We start from the raw sequence: 18196 nt of genomic DNA on the forward strand, positions 1-18196 counted from the left end.
ACACACACACACACACACACACACACACACACACACACACACACACACATACACATCAGTCACAGTAGGCTACAGATGTTTAAACGATTATTTTGCTTGAATTAATAACAACAAAAACGGACCAATTTAACTAACGAATTCTAACACGAGCTATGTGAGTGCGAAACACACTCGATACGAGTGGCGGCTCGAGAAAACATGTTTTCCATGCATGGATTCACAGCAATGCAAATCATTCTGCAGTGATTTGCCATTTTTGCACTGAATCCATACTTTTTCCTGTTTTACTTTTTCTGTTCGAGGGATCCTGTCGCACTTACACTCGCCAAACAGCACTTATGCAGCTGATCTTCAACGATTGCTTCAACGAATGTAGAAGAGCTTTTGTAACACATGTTTTTGTTTTACCTTTTTTATCGTTTTAATATTGGACTTTGCCAGCGAAGAACAATAAAATAGCTCAGCTGCAGTCACATGGTTTTATTCAACACTGTTTTTACATGGACTATTCCATAACATTGCCGATGAATCCATTGGTGGTTTGCCCTATTCAAAAAAAAAAATAAATAAAAAATAAATAAAACGAAAATCCAGGTCAATGTTATCTATTTAAAAATATCGTTTCGAATGAAATTTTGCATTCATTTAAACATACACTTGAAATTTTGTTTTCATTTCAACCGCCACGGCGTTTGGAGTACTTTCAAATTATTGCAGCACAAATTGTACCATCTTCATCTAATTGAGACTTCATTCCACCGTCATGATCCAACAATATTAACACAAATTCCTGGATTTATTTGCGCAAATGACACACAATTGGATAATGAACAATTTTAATTCATTTAGTTTTCATACGAATTGGAATATTCACGCGTATTTTTGCATTTGAATATGTACCCATACATAGACTATGAACAATGAAGAAACATCACGAAGCTTTTCATGAAGATTTAGATTTTTTTTTATTCCTTTGCAATTATTCGTTGTTCGGAGTTGGGTTAGTTCCGAAATTCATTCAAAAATGTGTGTTCATTTCTCCAAATCATTTTTCAATTTCGCCGATTTTTGTCAATTTTTTCCATTCAAAGAAGATCATCCCACTTGTCACATCAAAAAACGCTATCTCATTCCATGTATCCATAAAATAATTTCAATACTGTACTCATCTCATTCTGTCTTTAACTCCGTAGTCTGTTTGGAATTCTAACTTACATCGTTCTGTTTAAAAGCAAAACGAACAACAACAAAAATTAACTTGTGTAAATAATAAATTGGTTGGTTCGCCCCGGCGTGAGGTTTGCGCGCCGAATTGATTTGGTTGAATACTTTATGACAACATGTTTGTTTTTAATTTACAGTGAATTTGATTTTTGAAACTAACTTATTTAATCGAGTCTTGAGCGGATGCGATTGCATTGCGTTGTTTCTGTATGTGTTGCTGTTGATGATTGATCGAAAAATTTGCTATTATGATCAATCGATTTGAAAACGTACGAAATGATCGATTGCAATTGGACGCTTAAGACTATACTTATATCAATGGAATGCGCTTAACTTGGTTTTGATTGTAGGGTTTGTGTTGCCTTATAACTAATTTCTGCTAGAAAAAATGAACAATTATCACATCAACAACAACAAATAACAACATTTTAACCGATGGAGCCAATTTTGTGTGTATGATTTTAAACGATTTACCGAGAATTAAAGAAAAAAATGCGTGTTCTTTTCCATTTTGGACCGAGTGTTTTTTTGTTTTCTGTTTTGAATTGTTCGTAATATGCGTGTTCCTTCTACACGAAATGAGCGAGTGATTCTGTGCTTGGCGATGAACCAGTTGGATTCGTCCCACTTTTATTTCCTGTTTTCATATATGTTACAGTTCTGTTCTCTCTTTTTTTTCTTGCCATTCTTTTGGTTCGATTTACACACTCTATTTGTAGAATTTGGTGCTTGCTGTTTTTACCTGTAATGTAAATTTGTTTCCAATATTTATATTGTGTGTGGTAATAAACAAAAATTATTTTATTTCTCTTCTGTTTTCGTTTTGAAACTATTTCTCGTTGTTGTGCAATTTTATTTACCGACCAATTTTTTTCCTTCTTCTAAATAAAAACCCATAAAACTCAATCGGATAATCAGTGCAATGTATTTAAGTTTAAATGCGATTTTCCGTGTTGTGCGGCATTGAAATGCCGAAAAATTGGCATATTGAACGCAATTGCACCAAATCCGATTGAAATTTATGTGTTCCAATTTTATACATATATAGATATACATACATAGATTAAGGGAAAACACTAGGGTGTTTTTGATATCAGTCAAATGAAAAGTGCCTATTTTTGATATAAAGAGCACCAAATTCTGCGTACATTGATGGCATTAACACAACACATCGATTGCTATTCACACTTCCCGAAACAAAAAACTGTTGTAAAGTCTGACTATCAATTGCTGTGTATGTGTTATTGTCATCAAACAGTGCAGGAAGTTTCCTCTTTAAACTAAACAGACACCCATTTAATGATATCAACCCCCCGTGCTCAATCTCTCAATGAGTGTATGGGAAATAACGCATATAGCACGTAAAGTCCACTAGACATGGAACGATCAACACATATATACGCTCTTCTGACTCATTTCAAGTTCTGGGTCACAAAGTCGACTCCAGCAGTATGTAATACGCTATTACAAAAATGTTGTTTGAAAAAATTCTATTCTAATTGACATTTCTTATTTCTTATTCTATCTGATTCGTTCAATTGTGAACATGAAGTGCAGCTGAATTCCGAAGAGGTGACAGTGGCCTGAAAAGAAAAAAAAAACACAAAAATAAGTTATTAGTACGATATTTTCTCACTTTCATTCACTTTCATTCTAAATTTTAATTCCGAATCCAATTCCAATTCAATCACAATGACTTACCTTTGTATAAGATCAGCTTCGCAGCAGTGATGTCTCGATGCCAACAAGTCTTCAAAATGCGACGATCATGTGACTCTGCTGCATCCTCTTGCTCGGCAGGGTCCGCGTCCTCATCGATTGCTGCGCTTTGTTGCCAGTTTTTCTGGTATGAAATCACCTTAGACACAAAACGTTCAGCTTGATTTGGATCCTGTTCCACTGCTTCACGCATTCGTTGTCGATCCGCTATCAGCGTGCGCTTGCTCTTCTTCGACACGATTTTCGTTGGTAACTGCAAATTTGGTGGCCAATCATCGTTATCTGGCAGGCACCATTCGCATACTTTCATTCGATCACGTTGTGTTGCTATGTCGAACGGGGTGAAACATCTACCGCAAAGCTGTGATGTTCTGTTCTCGTTGACTTGTCGCACGACGGTGTTCGGAATCTTTCTGAAGCTCTTTGCCAACTTACGGTTGCCTGGACAACGAACATGTTTCTTGATTCGGATCGGAGAATTCGCCGGCATATCAACGGCTCCCATGTGAATGATGGATGGTTTGCGATTTGTCTGTTGAAAATACAAAGAACACATTATTCATTCAAAACAATCGCCCAACTAACGAAATATGCCAATATGAAAACATCTATTCTTACCAGTAAATTAGCAATCTTATCGGTTGCACGGTTTGATTGGATGTATTTGTCAAATTGCAGACGGGCGTATTTTTCTGTTGTATACGTCTCAATTCCTTTCTTCAGCATTGTCAAACGATGTGCGATGTAAGACCCCCAATTTTCACCTTTTGGCGATGGCATCCGTTGATAGCGTTCACGGTCATGCTGTTCTTCGGCCACAAATCGCCTTGTCCATCGCTTTGCCTTCCTATCCCGAACACCCTGCCTGGCCAGATAATGGTACCTCTTCGAGCTGACCGTGAAGTTGATCTGTGGGAAAATGATAAAAAATGAAATAATGCACTCAATCACACGATTTGAGACAACACAAACACAAATTGAAACTAAAATGCAACTCACCTCTTTGCCAGTTTTGATATTCCGTCTGACTGTCGCGTTCCAGGTACGCATGCCGGGATCAATCCCAATCTCGTATACGTACACACCATCACGATACCGTTTCCGCACGATTTCATCGTCTACTAAACGATCCAGGTGACTCTTCGGTACTTCGTACATAATGGATACCGCTTGACCATTCGAGGCAATGTAGGGCCGGAAACGTTTGTTTGATTTCAACAGGCGATGTATCTTTGGCATATCGAAAATCTCATCCCAACACTGCGTCATGGGGTCCTCCACAATTTCGTACTTGATTATTAGACCATGTAATCTGAATCGCATTTCGGACATCATTCGAATGAGAACGTCCGTCTCCATTTTCACGTGCTGTCGCATGAACTGATGAATCGGAATGACTTTGAGATTTTTGATCTTCGGAATTTCAATGCCATTTTCCTCAGCCCAAATGTGGAAATTGTCCACCTCCATTTGCATAGTCAACCACATGTTGATTGATTTGAACCATGTTCCTTCCGATGTTGTGTATATTGCGACATCATTATCTTCTGGCCCGCCAATTTCCGCAATCATATCGAGAAGCAATTGGCGCTTCTCCCACTTTACTTCCCAATGTCGGTCGGTTGTTTTGATGGGATCATACCGATCGATGGTCCATTGCACGGCACGCTTGATATCATCGTTGCGTAATGTGGGGCCAGTTGAAACAGCGTTAAATTGCCACGCACGCATTATGAGATATTGGTACAGGCGTCTTTCGGCATGCATCTCCAAATTGTTGCGCAAATTCGTGGTGTATTGCTTGTAGAGGTATTGCATCTGGTTTCCGAAGAAGCTATTACCCGGCCAACTGAATCGGTTTTCGGCCTCCATATTCTCCACGAAATCACGAAAATCTGGAACCATTTCTTCCTTCTCTTTGTTTTTTTGTAAAACTGCATAAAAACAATCCTTAATTTCCTTGTTGCCATCACCACTGAAGAAGTCCGCATTATTACTTTCGTTGGCACTCTTAACTTTGTACAGGAAGAGCAGCGAAGCTAACGCGCAGATTTTGGTGCATTCAATCGACTTTTGGGTGAACCAATCTTTCACTTGTTGATAATATTGTGGTCGAACGATAGCCTTCAATGTCATTTTTATCGCTAGAATGCCGATTTCTCCTTCAATACCCGTTTTGCTGACTATTTTCTTCTTTTTCCGCTGGTTACCGCGAAGTGGTGTACCCTTTCTCTTCGGCATTTTGGCTGAAATGAAATCAAAAAAAGAAGAAAAAAACAACAAAAAACAATTATAGAAAATATGAAAAAGATATATCCACTTGAAAATGCAATTCAGAAAAGAAAAAAACAATTGAAAACACCGAAGAAACAGAAAGAGAAATTGTAATTTGAAAAGTGTATCAAAGTCACGTCTTACATCAGCAGGCAATGCAACTCGTCTGACTGAATTCGATTCGCTTCGTTGTGTTTCGTTGCGGTCGTATGATGAAATTCACATCGACTCATCGATGTCACCGAGTCTGTCAAATGATCCGCTAATTTCGTTGTGTCAAAATGTTAGCAGTGCCACTTTGCAAATGTCCAGTTAGTTTTGTATCACAACGGTAACATGAACAAAATTCGCCGCAAACATGTCTTTGCTTTTTTAGCACACAAAATCGTCCCATTGTATACACTCACTGTCTTACGGTGGAAAAAGAACAAACGATTATCACTAGTTTTGCTGATCTTTCATTAAAAATGAATACGGAAACAGAAACCACAGTGGCTAAATCCATTTTTCGTGCAATCGACACAGTAGCAGCGTTAAAACTGTGAACTGCCATTGTTCCTTGCCAAAACAACACATTGAATTCATACTGTGGTCAACTGAATCACATCTGTGTTTTGGTGTTTCGCATGGAATTTTTTTTTCGTGAAACGGTTTATTGTATGTGTTTGCAACGAACCGGCGGCATCGTGTTCGTCCTAAATATAGAATGTACGCATGCAGCACAACGCTGGACTGGAAAAATAAACAAATAATATGTTCGTTCCGTTGAACATTTGTTTATTTCATGAAATGAAGCGTATATTAGGAATGAGTTGACTTCCTGTTCGATGATCTGAATTTAAAGAATTGATGTGAAACTAACATCGACGAAATGGAGATGAAAGTATTTGTTACACATATTTTTTGCTTCGGGAAGTGTGAATAGCAATCGATGTGTTGTGTTAATGTCATCAATGTACGCAGAATTCGGTGCTCTTTATATCAAAAATAGGCACTTTTCATTCGACTGATATCAAAAACACCCGAAAAATTGGCATAAGGGTAATTAAGGGAAAACACACATGATACACACACACACACACACACACTACACGATATACACCCCACATATATAGATTCAAATGGCACAAAGCTTCTCTGCGAGCCATTTTCAAATAGATGATTTTGATTTCGTTTATTTTTTCGTTTCGTTTCATTCGTTTTTATTCTCGAATCGAATTGTTTTTTTTTTCTTCAGTTTAGCGTTTCTCATGATATAATGATTTTTGCATTTACGCGTTGAAAATATTCCAAGAATTGTTCTTTTTTTCCGCTTGTTCCGTGTGAATTGAAAATGATTCGATGAGCCATGGTTGCTCATAATGAGATCGACGGAACAAAGTTGATTATGCCTGTTTAAGGGTGCAAAGCCCTCTATTGAAAGAGCTAAAACTGCGGCTAATCTTTATTGAGAGCATCATTGCATGGCGTTTAGAGGAATTATGGGCAGCACACGGATTATTGCATACTCTTTTTCCTGATGATTTGCATTTCAAATAGCGCAAAGAACGTAAACTATTTAAAATGCAGTGTGTATCAACCAACAAAGTATACAATTTCCCGTCTCTCCACCACCACCACCACCACTTTTCGGCCAATACGAAGCAATGTGAGTCAATATAACGTCCAATGACGTCATTTATGACCTCATCCGATTTGTTGTAGTACACACATTGTGTAGCATTGCTAACAAAAGTGGAAAATGCAACTGGCTCATTTCTCATATATCAATGCTATGACGCACATTGATGCTTGTTCTGCTCATTTTTTTATGTTCTACTTCTATTTCTACTGCAATTTGGAATATTTTCAACTTAGTAAAGCATATTCTTTATATTAATAGAGATGAAAGAAAAAAACGCTCAACAAAAAGCTTCACGAATGCGATTTCATTTGAATGCAACTTTCCTTCATTTTTCTCTTCTTCATTTCAATCCAATGAATTTTATTTCTACTTCTGCAAATGGCTTACACACAATTTTTTCTTCGATAGAACTTATAGAGTTATTGCTGATAGCAAACCTTTTAGATCTTTTCATTTTGACTTCCTCAACAACAAGAACATATATAAATACATTTTGAAAAATAAAAAAAAAACATATTTTAAATAGTTACTTTATATATACAAATAAAGTAGAAATTTTGCATACCGTTTCCCTACCCTGCCCCACCACACAAAAAACAAAATAAATGAAAATGCATCTCCCAATTTCAATTTAGACACAACTCAGTAAAATAAGTAATAGTTGCATTTTATCATTGAAAATTTCATATCGATAATCAATATTCCGGAGAATTTCTCTTACTTTTTCATTTCTTCATCAATTTTCTCTATCGAATATTTTAAGTCGATTTTCTATCAAACTGAATTGTATACACATTGATTTCCTCTGACATTTCCTTGTGAATTTCTCTCCAACATTTTTTTTTTCTATTGTTTTTCTTCTTCTATACATCTTCAATCAATTTTCTAATAAAAACCATTTCTATATCCTCTAAATGTACATCCTACAAAAATATTTCAGAAAACCATTTTCAAAAAAGTTTCTACGAAAAATCTTTTCTACAAAACCAAAACAAAAAAATTCTACCAAATTTGATTCAATCGAAAGAAGAGTCATTTTTCAAATGCAATCGGTTATAATTTCCAAAATTTTATGAAAAAAATCAGAGAAATGTTGCAACAAACTCGGTGATATTTCGCATGCGTGAAGTTTTATTTTTTGGCGTCGAAATTGATAAAGCGATCAAAGCGCTTTCACATTCACGCACAACGTTGAGTGAAAATCACTGGAAAAAAAAACAAATTGTAAAAAAAAAAATTCTAATAATTTTCCGTTTTTATTTTCTTCAATCGTTGTATTTTCTCTTGAGTTTTTGAAAATGCAAAAAAAAGAATTTCCATTTTATTTTTATTTCACAGAAATTTCTGAAAAAGAAAACAATTTTTTTTTTTTAATTTTTTCTTTTATTATACATAAAAATACAAATCAACATGAATACACACGATCCTATAAATTGCATATGCATCTCGCTTTTATTGTTAAATTTAATATAGATTCGGGTTGTAAATGCATTTCGCCAGGGTTTAGATGCACGTTACGGTGAACACAGCAATACCACATTGGCCGAAGTCCTGCGAAAGCAAACATCGTTGAGTAAACGTTTATCGCAAACATCGTCAATTGAATATGCCGACAATATACCGGATGAACTATCGATACCCGAAATAGACGTGGAACGTCTATCATCACACAGCCACACGGAAACAGCCGTATAAAATTTCGCGCCGTTTTATTAAAAAAATAAAATAAAATAAAATAAATAAATAACTAATTAGTTCAATTCAACAAACAAACAAAAAAAGAGGAAAAATATTTAACAAAAAAAAAATGAGGAAAAAACACACACATACACAATAAAGATGAAGTAAAAAAAGAGAGAGAAAACCAAATCTATTATTTAAAATGATGAAAAAAACAACCAACAAAAAAATGGAGTAAAAAAAATAAAACCTAAAGATTTAAATCAAATTTAAAATGAGAGAGAGAGAAAAAATCATACATTTTTTTTCTGTCAAAAGTGAAACATAACACACACATAAAACAACAACAAAACAACAATTTAAGAGAGAAGAAAAAGATAAACATAACATCCACTTTCGTCACGTTATGGACATAAAGAATTAAACACTTAAAACCAAAATTTAACAATGAATTGAATGAATGAAGAAGAAAAAAACCAAATAAATATAATAATATATATATTAATATATATATAATATATATATTATTGCGATCCAAAAAAAACGGGGCAGAGAGAGAAACCTACAAATAACAAGAAACAAACAAGAATTATCGAATTTTATTTAAGTAACACTAACTTAAACTCGTTACAGATCCATTTTCGAAGAAAAAAACAAACATAAATTTAAACAAACAAACCAACATCAACAAATGAATAGTTAAATGCTGTAGTAAATCTTCATCACAATCACCAAACTAAAAAAAAAAAAACTCAAAATAAATATTGACAAAAAAGTAAAATAAAATTCGAAATGTATTTAGAAGCATTATAAACAAAACAAACGAATTATGTGTGCGCGAAATCGACACATAACTTTGCGAACGGTGGGGAAAGAGAGAGAAAGAAAATTTAACAAACAAAACATCCATAATGTTTACCAAGACAAAGAAAACAACAACAACAGCACACATAAGAGATTTAAATTTAACAACAACAAAAAACTGTTTAATGTAAACTTCATAAAAAAAGTAGTTCTGAACATAGCACACACGCCTGACATCAATCATGCTAAAGAAGAAGAAAAAGAAGAAGAGAAAACACAACGACATCACACGTGAAAAATTACGTAAAACTAATCTGTTTGTAAAACAACAATAACAAAATCATTTGGTTATTTTCATGGGTGATATCAAGCCATCATACGAACAATTAGACAGCATCGGCCATGTGTCCGGATACATAAATACACACCCCGAATTGAATTGTTTTTTGAATTGACATTTAGCTGAGACGTTAAGCGAATCGACTTTTTCGTCCTCGACACATACAATTTAACATGTTGAATAGAGATTTAAAATGAGCAGACATTTTCTTTTTCCTTGCAAAACTTTCAACTAGACGTATTTAAGAGAGAGAGTCTTAGTAAAAGAAAAATAAAATGAAATTAAACTAATGAATGAAAAAAAAAAAACAAAACAAAACCTAAAAAAGCACTTTGTGGGTGAAATGCATGAAAAGAAACACATTTCATTTAAACTCTTTTATTATTAAATAGTTAAAATGTTGGTTAATTTAAATAGTCGAAAGAAAAACATTTTTTCATGTATCTTGCTTATGCGGAAAGATTTTTTCGTTTTTCGTTTTTATTGTTCTTTTTTTTTTCTTTTGCTAAGATGCGAGATAGAAAGTGTGCCGTTATAATTACGTCGTATACTATTTGCAGCGGTCATATTGCTTATGAAAAACTTCGTCGACCCGGTTCATTCGCTTTGTCAATGGCCAATGGTTGCGTGGATGTATTATCGAATCTGAAATTGAATCACGCAAATATGTTCCTCTAGGAAAATTTCGATCGAAAATTTGCATTCGATTTTGCTTACATCTTACTACCTTCTGGAACAATCCAAATCGAGATGATCGCGCAATTCTTCGTTTGAATTTCTTTTCATCGAAAATTGTCATTGTCACGCCAATTTGGACCTCGCTTGTGCTGCGTTGACAATCATCAAATCGTCGTTTGACCTAGTCACAATTGGCAGACTATCCTAGTTCAAATGAGGTCAAGGGAGGAATACTATCAAGACAGTTGCCGTCTCATCCAATGCACACACTGAGCGAAATGAGGTTGTCAGAATCACCAACATGAATTTGTAAACGGGCGAATTCCAACCAGCGTTGGACATCTCGCAAAATTTTCTCCACATATACCCTTACAACTGAGTGCAGAAAATTTTGCGAAATGTCCAACCCTGGTTGGAATTCGCTCGTTTACAACTTCATGTTGGTGATTCTGACAACCTTATTTCTCTCTGTGCAATAAATAAACTCTAAGAAACCGAATGAATTGTGTTTTTCATTTGAATAAAATCGAAATTGGCGTTAAACACCTTCAACGAAGTCAAAATCAGATGCAATTCAAAACACACACACACAGAAACGCCGATCATTGTCCAATCGACATAGCGAATGCCGTTTCAAATGTGGTGGTTCAAAAAGTAATTTTGGTTTTACTTGGACCAATTGGTCCAGCGTCAGTTTTCGTTTTTCTTTTTGGATTCATTATAAATGGTAGCACTCAATAAGTCTTTTTATGAATTTTGCTAAATGCCTTGCATTTATATGAAGTTAGAAAGTTTCTATCAATTGTAAAGTATAGTTTTGAATTGGCCATTACCAAAAAAAAACGTTATTTCTTAGTTATTGTAATTAAAAAAAGAAGAAAATATAATTTGATTAAAATTATGCAACATTACAAAAAAAGAAAAGAAAAAACTATGAATAAATAATGGAATGGAACGAGAGTTGGACGGAGGGAGCGTAAGGTATCGAGGAAGCAAATTTAATATTATAAAAATATTCTTCCAAAATAAAGAGAAAATTTACAAGTTAACCGATAAGCGAATAAAATTGAAATAACCATAAGTAAAATCCGAAATCAGAGAGCGGAAGTCAAAAGCATGCCACTCGGCCATTTTCTCGGCGGAAATGGTGACCGTGACGGTGGCGGTGACGACGACGAAGACGATACCGTTGCAATTTCTATACAATTGGCTCTCCAAACATCTTATTCAAATGGTAATGCATAATAAATGGACTTAACCGAATTCTCACACTTCCTCGGAAAAAAAACCCATCAAAACAACCAGATTTTCGTCGTGCGCAAACAAATTACGATTAAATGAGAGAGCATTCATCTCATGCGGATGCATTTCATTTTCAATCCATTATTTTTCTCGTTCAGCCTAGGCCGTTTTTGGATTTTTGTCCAGTTTTTTGATGGATTGACCCTTTAGTTATCTTTATTCCATTGGGTAACAAGCGAGCTTTCAGTCATTTTATTTAATCGTTATTCTTTCACGCCAAACAATTCTGTTGAATGATTACAAAATAGTGCAACAATTTCACTTTTAATTTGTGCAGATTCTCACTTTCGAGTGTTGGCCAAAGCTCAACAATGGCTTCCCACTCCAAAGTCCTTCCTCAGCCACACATTATGGTACATGTTCGATTGGAGCAGCATTGGATTTGTGTTTTGATTCCATTTTCTTTCGCAATTTCCACCAATCTCAATCCAAAGTCTGCTCAGATTGATCAAAACTTCTGACTGATCATCGAGTGATTCGGAGAAACCCGCAAATGTTGAAGATTTCTCCAAAAATTCCCTAAAGTTTTCTAAGTTTTCAAACCAATTTCGAAGTTTTTGAACTATTTTCGAAACATTCGAAATTATTTAACATGTGAATATTAATTAGACTACAAATGTCGATATTTGCCGTTTGAGCCTGGATTTTGAGTTTCTTAAGCCATTTGTCACTGCAGTGTGTCACACATGTCTCATCCCAACACTCACCGACGAAAACAGAATATACACACAATAAGTACACACACAACAATTGCGATTTCGTGTATAAAATAATAAAGACAACAAGCAAATACACCAAAAAATAGTGTAATCAAATCGTTTCAATTTTATTTTTGTTTCCGCATCACAAGAAAAAGAAGAAAACATCCAAACAAACAAGAAGTACTAACACACAAATCAAACCAAATAAAGAAGAAAAAAACAATCGGATTAGAATTATAGTTGATAACAAGCTATACCGAAAACGTTATTATTGCTCTTATTACTATTATTATTATTATTATTTTTGTGAAAGAAAGAAAAAAAACTATATTATCATTGTTTTGCATTGGTCATTATAAGTTAAGACATTAATTTAGTGAGAGAAAAACAAGTGAAAATACCGGCACACATAGATGATATATACTAAAAAAAGGAGTTTAAAACGTTTGGCATACATACACATACCCACAGAGAACCATACGAGTTTTTGTAGAGAATTTAAGAACGAAATTTTCACTGATCAACCGAAAATCATTAGGGAAGCAACTGACAGCAACAAAATCGCCGAAAATTTCATGCCAATTCGCTAATATCTATCAAAAGTTGATGGAGAAAAAAAAATTCGCAAAAAAAACGTTGACATATTTTACGAAATTATTCAATGAAAATATTACTTGTAATTTGTAAGAGGAAACCAAATGAACAGCTATGACGTAGGGAAAATTTCTGATGAAAACGAGGATATAACAGAAAATATAACAAACCATCAGCAAAAGTCCGTTCGTTTTCGCAATACACACAAAGATTTTTTTTCTATTTACCTTTAAAAAAATAAACGCTGGAGCAAAACCGAGCATAAATGTAAAAGAGAGGGACAGACAAAACAACCCACAAACATACATAAAAAAACTATAATTTGTTGGATTGATCGATTCTCGTTTGCATCAAATACTAAGGAATTATTAAGAATGAACGCTTGAAAATCCATTTGGACACCCGATTTCAATGGATCAAAGGAGTTGATTGTTCAAATTCAAATCTTCTGCACATTCACACCAAATTCACGGCTGTATGCGTGTGACTTTGAAAACTTCACACTCGAGTGAATTTTTCTCGGTTCGACGGCAGCAACGTTGACATTCGGTGATGAATCGGCTGGAGTAATCCAAATGGATATGACCTAAAACACCTTTTATTTAACACCGCTTCAAATGGATTTCAAAATGAAAAAACAAAACACAATCAAAACCACAATACACAATATATTAAAAGAATGAGAAAAAAAATCGTATGTTAATTATAAATTAATTTTAATTTCTACGTTAATTCGTTAATTTATCTTTGTAACGATAAATATTTCTAGTTAAATTATACGATAATGGTTACGTTTGTATCATTGTTTCAATGTTGAGTTTTATTGCCCATCAAACAACAATATTTTATTGTCGTTTCTTTTCGTTTCGTTGTTTTATTTCATTATTTCGTTATTTTGGTTTTTTCTGCTTTGTTTTTATTTTCTTTCCCCTTTTGTTTTAGATAGATTGAAGCGACTCCAGTTAACGTTATTCATTTCCTTATCATTTAATTGGTTTATGGATATTTTTGTGTTTGTGTGACGAAATGATGGCGCCGTTTGTTTTTAATGGATTGCTTTGCGGCAGAGACATTGACTATCATGAGAGTCGCAAGATTTTGGCATCTCACCATATTTCGTGGCACAGTAAATCATGCGAAATTTGTTCTTCTCCTCAGTTCTTAGGCTCTCTCACATACACTTTTAGACCGCTGGATCGGTTTTGTTTGAGTTAATCGGCCTGCCAAAGCAACACAAACACTGTCTTTTCTTTTCTTTTTCATTCTTTTTTTCGCTTTCGTTCCAATACAGGCCGTAACGATTTGATCAAAACAATTCAAAAACCCTGACTCCCATCCCTCCTCCAACAAAAAAACCCCATTTAAGAAAAAAAAAAAGAAGATGAAAAGAGAAACAAATAATGAAAAAATTACTTCTTTGATTGTTATGTAAATAGAAAAGTAAATGAGAGAGAGAGAGAGAGAAAGAGAAAATTATGGAATGATCAAGGGACAACCAGAAACTATCTAGATAATATTCATGTTAATAAATTGTGTATTTGTTGTATTGTTACAAAAAAAAAGAAGATTATTTTGATAGGAACGAAATAAATACATATATAAGAATTCTGAACAAAGAAGAAGAACAAAAAAAACTGATAATCAACTAATGAAAACTAAACCAGAAAGCGCCAGCCATTCATTTTTTTGCATATTTAACAGAAATAATGGCGAATTTTCACATAATTCTATTACTTTTCATTCGAATCACACACATATATACGCACACTTCGAGAACGATCATCGCTAGGCAAATTTACGCGATTCGATGCACGTTTAATTCTTCACAGTGCTGTCATGGAGGAGCTTGTTTCCCTATATGGGTATAGACTGCATTCATTTAATGGACTCTTCATTTAAGACGAAACCATCAAATTACTTCTGATCCAAGTTTAATGATGATGACATGGAATTGCAATCAAAAATCAAATGCAACATTGTACGACATTTTCGAGAGAAAAAAATCCCAATGACATCGTGCTTCAAAAGCACGAAAAAACTTTTTCTCAGTTAGCAGAAATATTTCTTGTTGTTTCCAGCCTCTCTGATCGTCTGTACAAATAGATAGGAAACGTCAAACAAGGACAATAAAGCGGCACCTGGCGACTGGTTGGAGAAATAGAGAATCATGCACATAGTTTGCTGTAACACGTATGCGTCTGTGTAAGTGCGTCTGTGTTAGTTCAAACGTTGAAAGTATGACACATTGCACTTAGTCCCTAGGTGCCGCTGTATTTGTTTACTATTTTCATGATCAGAAAGGCTGGTTGTTTCCATTGCAGAAGAAAAAGAATGAACATATATGTGCCTTTGATTAAAAGTTTCAAATTTAATTCGAAACCCACGTTTGTCAACGAATCAACTAAAAACATCAGATAAACAAATGAAAGGTTGCGCTGCTAATGAGATTCTAAAGCTAATTTTGACTTTCCACGATAGAAAAATGAAAGCTTTTTAAAAAAACTTCGTTAACAAAAGTTCGGAAGATAGGGTCAAATTGACGTTTATTTCATTAAATCGAGGCCTAAATCAAGCCTTCAAAGTTTTTCAAAGCTAATGCCAAAACCTACCAAAATTGTCCAAGAAAACGTTTTTAGCTAACGCTTATGTTTTGTCCAAATTCATTCGACCTTCATCGGTATTGCCATTAAAATTACGGCATGTGAAGTGTTAAACATATCCAATTGTGATTTCTGCCTCTTCAGCTGGTCAACAGGTTCTCAAGTGTCTCCTAGAATTCGAATTATTGGTAAATAACCTCGCTCGTCTCTTGAAATCGGCCAAGCAAAGGGCTGCACCGAAAATACTTCCAATCAAATCGAATGAGAAAAACGCACACACACACACACACACACACACACATAAGAAAATAAACACTGTCGATAAAACACAATGCGACAGAATGGGATAAGAACTATGCAAATAGCAATCGATTTGTGCAAGTATTTTCAGTTAACCGGCAATTTGCTGATTGTATCGTTCAAGTAGTCGCACACATTGTCAGTTATTTCTTTCGGTTTGTATTTTATAATGAAAACAAAAAACACGAAGCAAGTTTATATAGAAAAGATCAATGCCTTAGAAAATATCCAGAGGTATCACGACGAATAGAATGTTTCATGTTTTTTTAAACTATGGGATAAGTATAAAATGCATCTGCGAACGAAATGATGGAACATTCGATCAATTGATAGTTGATTCGAATGAAATCGAATTGAACGTACAAATGAGTGTCGATTAGTGTAGTTTTCGTGTCTGATGCATTTGGCTGAATCAGCTACACTCATATTATCACACATACTTTGTGAGTGAGCCATTCCGCATTTGATCAGCTCATGGGAAACGGCTATCGGTTTGAAGTATGGTAGTGCATTGAGGCAAAAAAGGTTAACAATCAAAAATGTATCCAGTTGAAATCAAGTTGAATGCCATCTGGAGGGAAATAAATTTCTTGAAAAATTGTAATTTCACTACATTTCTTTTATATTCCAATTCAATCACCATACTTCCATGCCACATACACCGATCGACACACGCTGCAAACCGCCAGAAACGAGTGAGGCGCACTTAATTTTTTTAGCATAATGTCAAAAGAAAATGAAGATAAAAAACTAGTTCAAAATTCAAGAGAAAAAAAAACAACACAAAATCATTGACAATGTGAATTTTGAACGAAAGAGGAAGAAAAATTTGCAAGAATCATCTTTTTTTTCTGTAGAAATGACAAGTTGACGTGTGTTGTTGAAAAGAAGAGAAGAAAAAAAAAACAAAATAAAATAAATACAAAAAGAATATTTGTTGCAGGCCGCAGCAATACATCCGAAGAAAAAAAAAGAAAAAAGAAAACAAAGTAAAAGAAAAAGAAAAGAATTTCATTTTGCATCAAGTGCCTTGCTAAACTTATTGATTTGTTCATGCATTGATCACTTGCTTTGTAAATTGTCGTGGATTCTCAATGGAAAATTTAAATGACCGACAACAAACAAACAAAAAATACACAAAAAGATGAAGAAGAAGAAGAAGGAAGAAAATTGACCGAAAATGGACAAATCACTCGTCGGTCAGTGGCGAACAAATGAATAAAATACACTAAATTGGTGCGCGAAACGGTGGCGATTCCATGAATGGATTATATTGAAAGTATGAGAATGAACGAGTTTTGAATCGATATGGATGTTGTACACACGGGGGATAAATAGATTTGTAAAACAGTTAAACATTTTTTTTTCGTCATAATTGAAGTGGAAATGCTTACTTACAGCAGAAAAGAAGAAGAATAAGCAGAAGAGACAGAATAGAATCAAGGAGAAACCGAAAAAAATAGCAGAAGATATAAAGCAAAAGTATGGAAAAAAAATCATTAAAGGGAATTTGAGAAACGGGAAAGAAATTTTTTGGAAGAAAGAAAACACCGATAAAATGTGGAAATAAAGACGAGAAATATTTTGGACGAAGAAAAAGAAAAACATACAGAAAATATCTTTATCGGAATATATAACACCAACAACTGGCCATGGTTCATTTTTTTTCTGTTTCATCAAAGTTTTACGTGAAACTTTTTTTTTCTCTTAATATCGATTGGCTGAAGGCTTTGCATGTTGTTCGGATTGTTTCGAACTTCCGCACGCATGAATTCTTGAGCCGAGGATCAGGGGAATTACACATGATGTTGATGGGTCACTTAAGAACTATCTTCAAAAATGTCAAAATACAATGGAGAATGTAATCAAAAATCCACAATCTTGAAATTCAAGACACGAATCAACTTTGGATTGCATGACTAATGACCATTGGGGTCACCCAACAATAGCTTTTCCAATGACTAATCAAATCATGGTCCATTCAACGATTGGATCTCCTTCCTTTAACATCGATTTTACTTCTCAAGTTCATGCCAAAGCCTTTTTCCTTCGCCATCAATGAAAAAAATATATTTTTTCCAAACAAAAAAATGAACAAACGCAAACACACAAAATAATTCTTGTGAGAAAACTATTTAGAAGAAAAAAAGTTCGTCGTTAGCGCATCATACATGTAATAAACCATAAAATAGATCAAAATTTTCGAATTGGAAACGAACAAATACTAAGCATTTTCAATTGAATTTAAAAAAGAAGAGAAAGAAAAAAAACCGCATTCAACTTAGATCCAATTTGAGTTTCATAGACACAAATTCAACGGTTACTGCCAAAACAAAAAACAAAAAAAAAACTTTCA

General features: G+C 34.3%; 2 protein-coding genes across 23 annotated transcripts in view; one reads left to right on the forward strand and one right to left on the reverse strand.

The window, feature by feature from the left end:
- Nucleotides 1–17002, forward strand: part of LOC129575271 (plasma membrane calcium-transporting ATPase 3) — an 84905-nt gene extending 67903 nt beyond the window's left edge. For 15 of the 21 annotated variants that reach the window (XM_055458489.1, XM_055458503.1, XM_055458496.1 and 12 more), the window contains one exon: nucleotides 8315–17002. In XM_055458489.1, the coding sequence (XP_055314464.1) occupies nucleotides 8315–8536 (222 nt within the window). In that variant the 3' untranslated portion in view covers nucleotides 8537–17002. The remainder of the gene's footprint in view (nucleotides 1–8314) is intronic. The other 6 variants (XM_055458495.1, XM_055458499.1, XM_055458498.1 and 3 more) reach the window with 1 other exon arrangement.
- Nucleotides 2679–6213, reverse strand: LOC129575274 (uncharacterized). Of its 2 annotated transcripts, XM_055458531.1 has the most exons (5): nucleotides 5362–6213; nucleotides 3943–5189; nucleotides 3562–3852; nucleotides 2926–3475; nucleotides 2679–2807 (listed from the first exon to the last, which is right to left on the reverse strand). In XM_055458531.1, exons 2-5 carry the CDS (start codon nucleotides 5182–5184, stop codon nucleotides 2746–2748), a joined length of 2145 nt encoding a protein of 714 aa, XP_055314506.1. In that variant the 5' UTR covers nucleotides 5185–5189; nucleotides 5362–6213; the 3' UTR covers nucleotides 2679–2745. The 2 variants fall into 2 exon arrangements, with proteins under 2 accessions (XP_055314506.1, XP_055314505.1); XM_055458530.1 differs by having other exon boundaries at nucleotides 3562–5189.
- Nucleotides 17003–18196: the final 1194 nt, after the last annotated feature.

This window comes from Sitodiplosis mosellana, unplaced genomic scaffold (assembly GCF_009176505.1).
Source record: "Sitodiplosis mosellana isolate CC-2019 unplaced genomic scaffold, AAFC_SMos_1.0 Smas_scaffold_6166, whole genome shotgun sequence".
Taxonomy (NCBI): domain Eukaryota; kingdom Metazoa; phylum Arthropoda; class Insecta; order Diptera; family Cecidomyiidae; genus Sitodiplosis; species Sitodiplosis mosellana.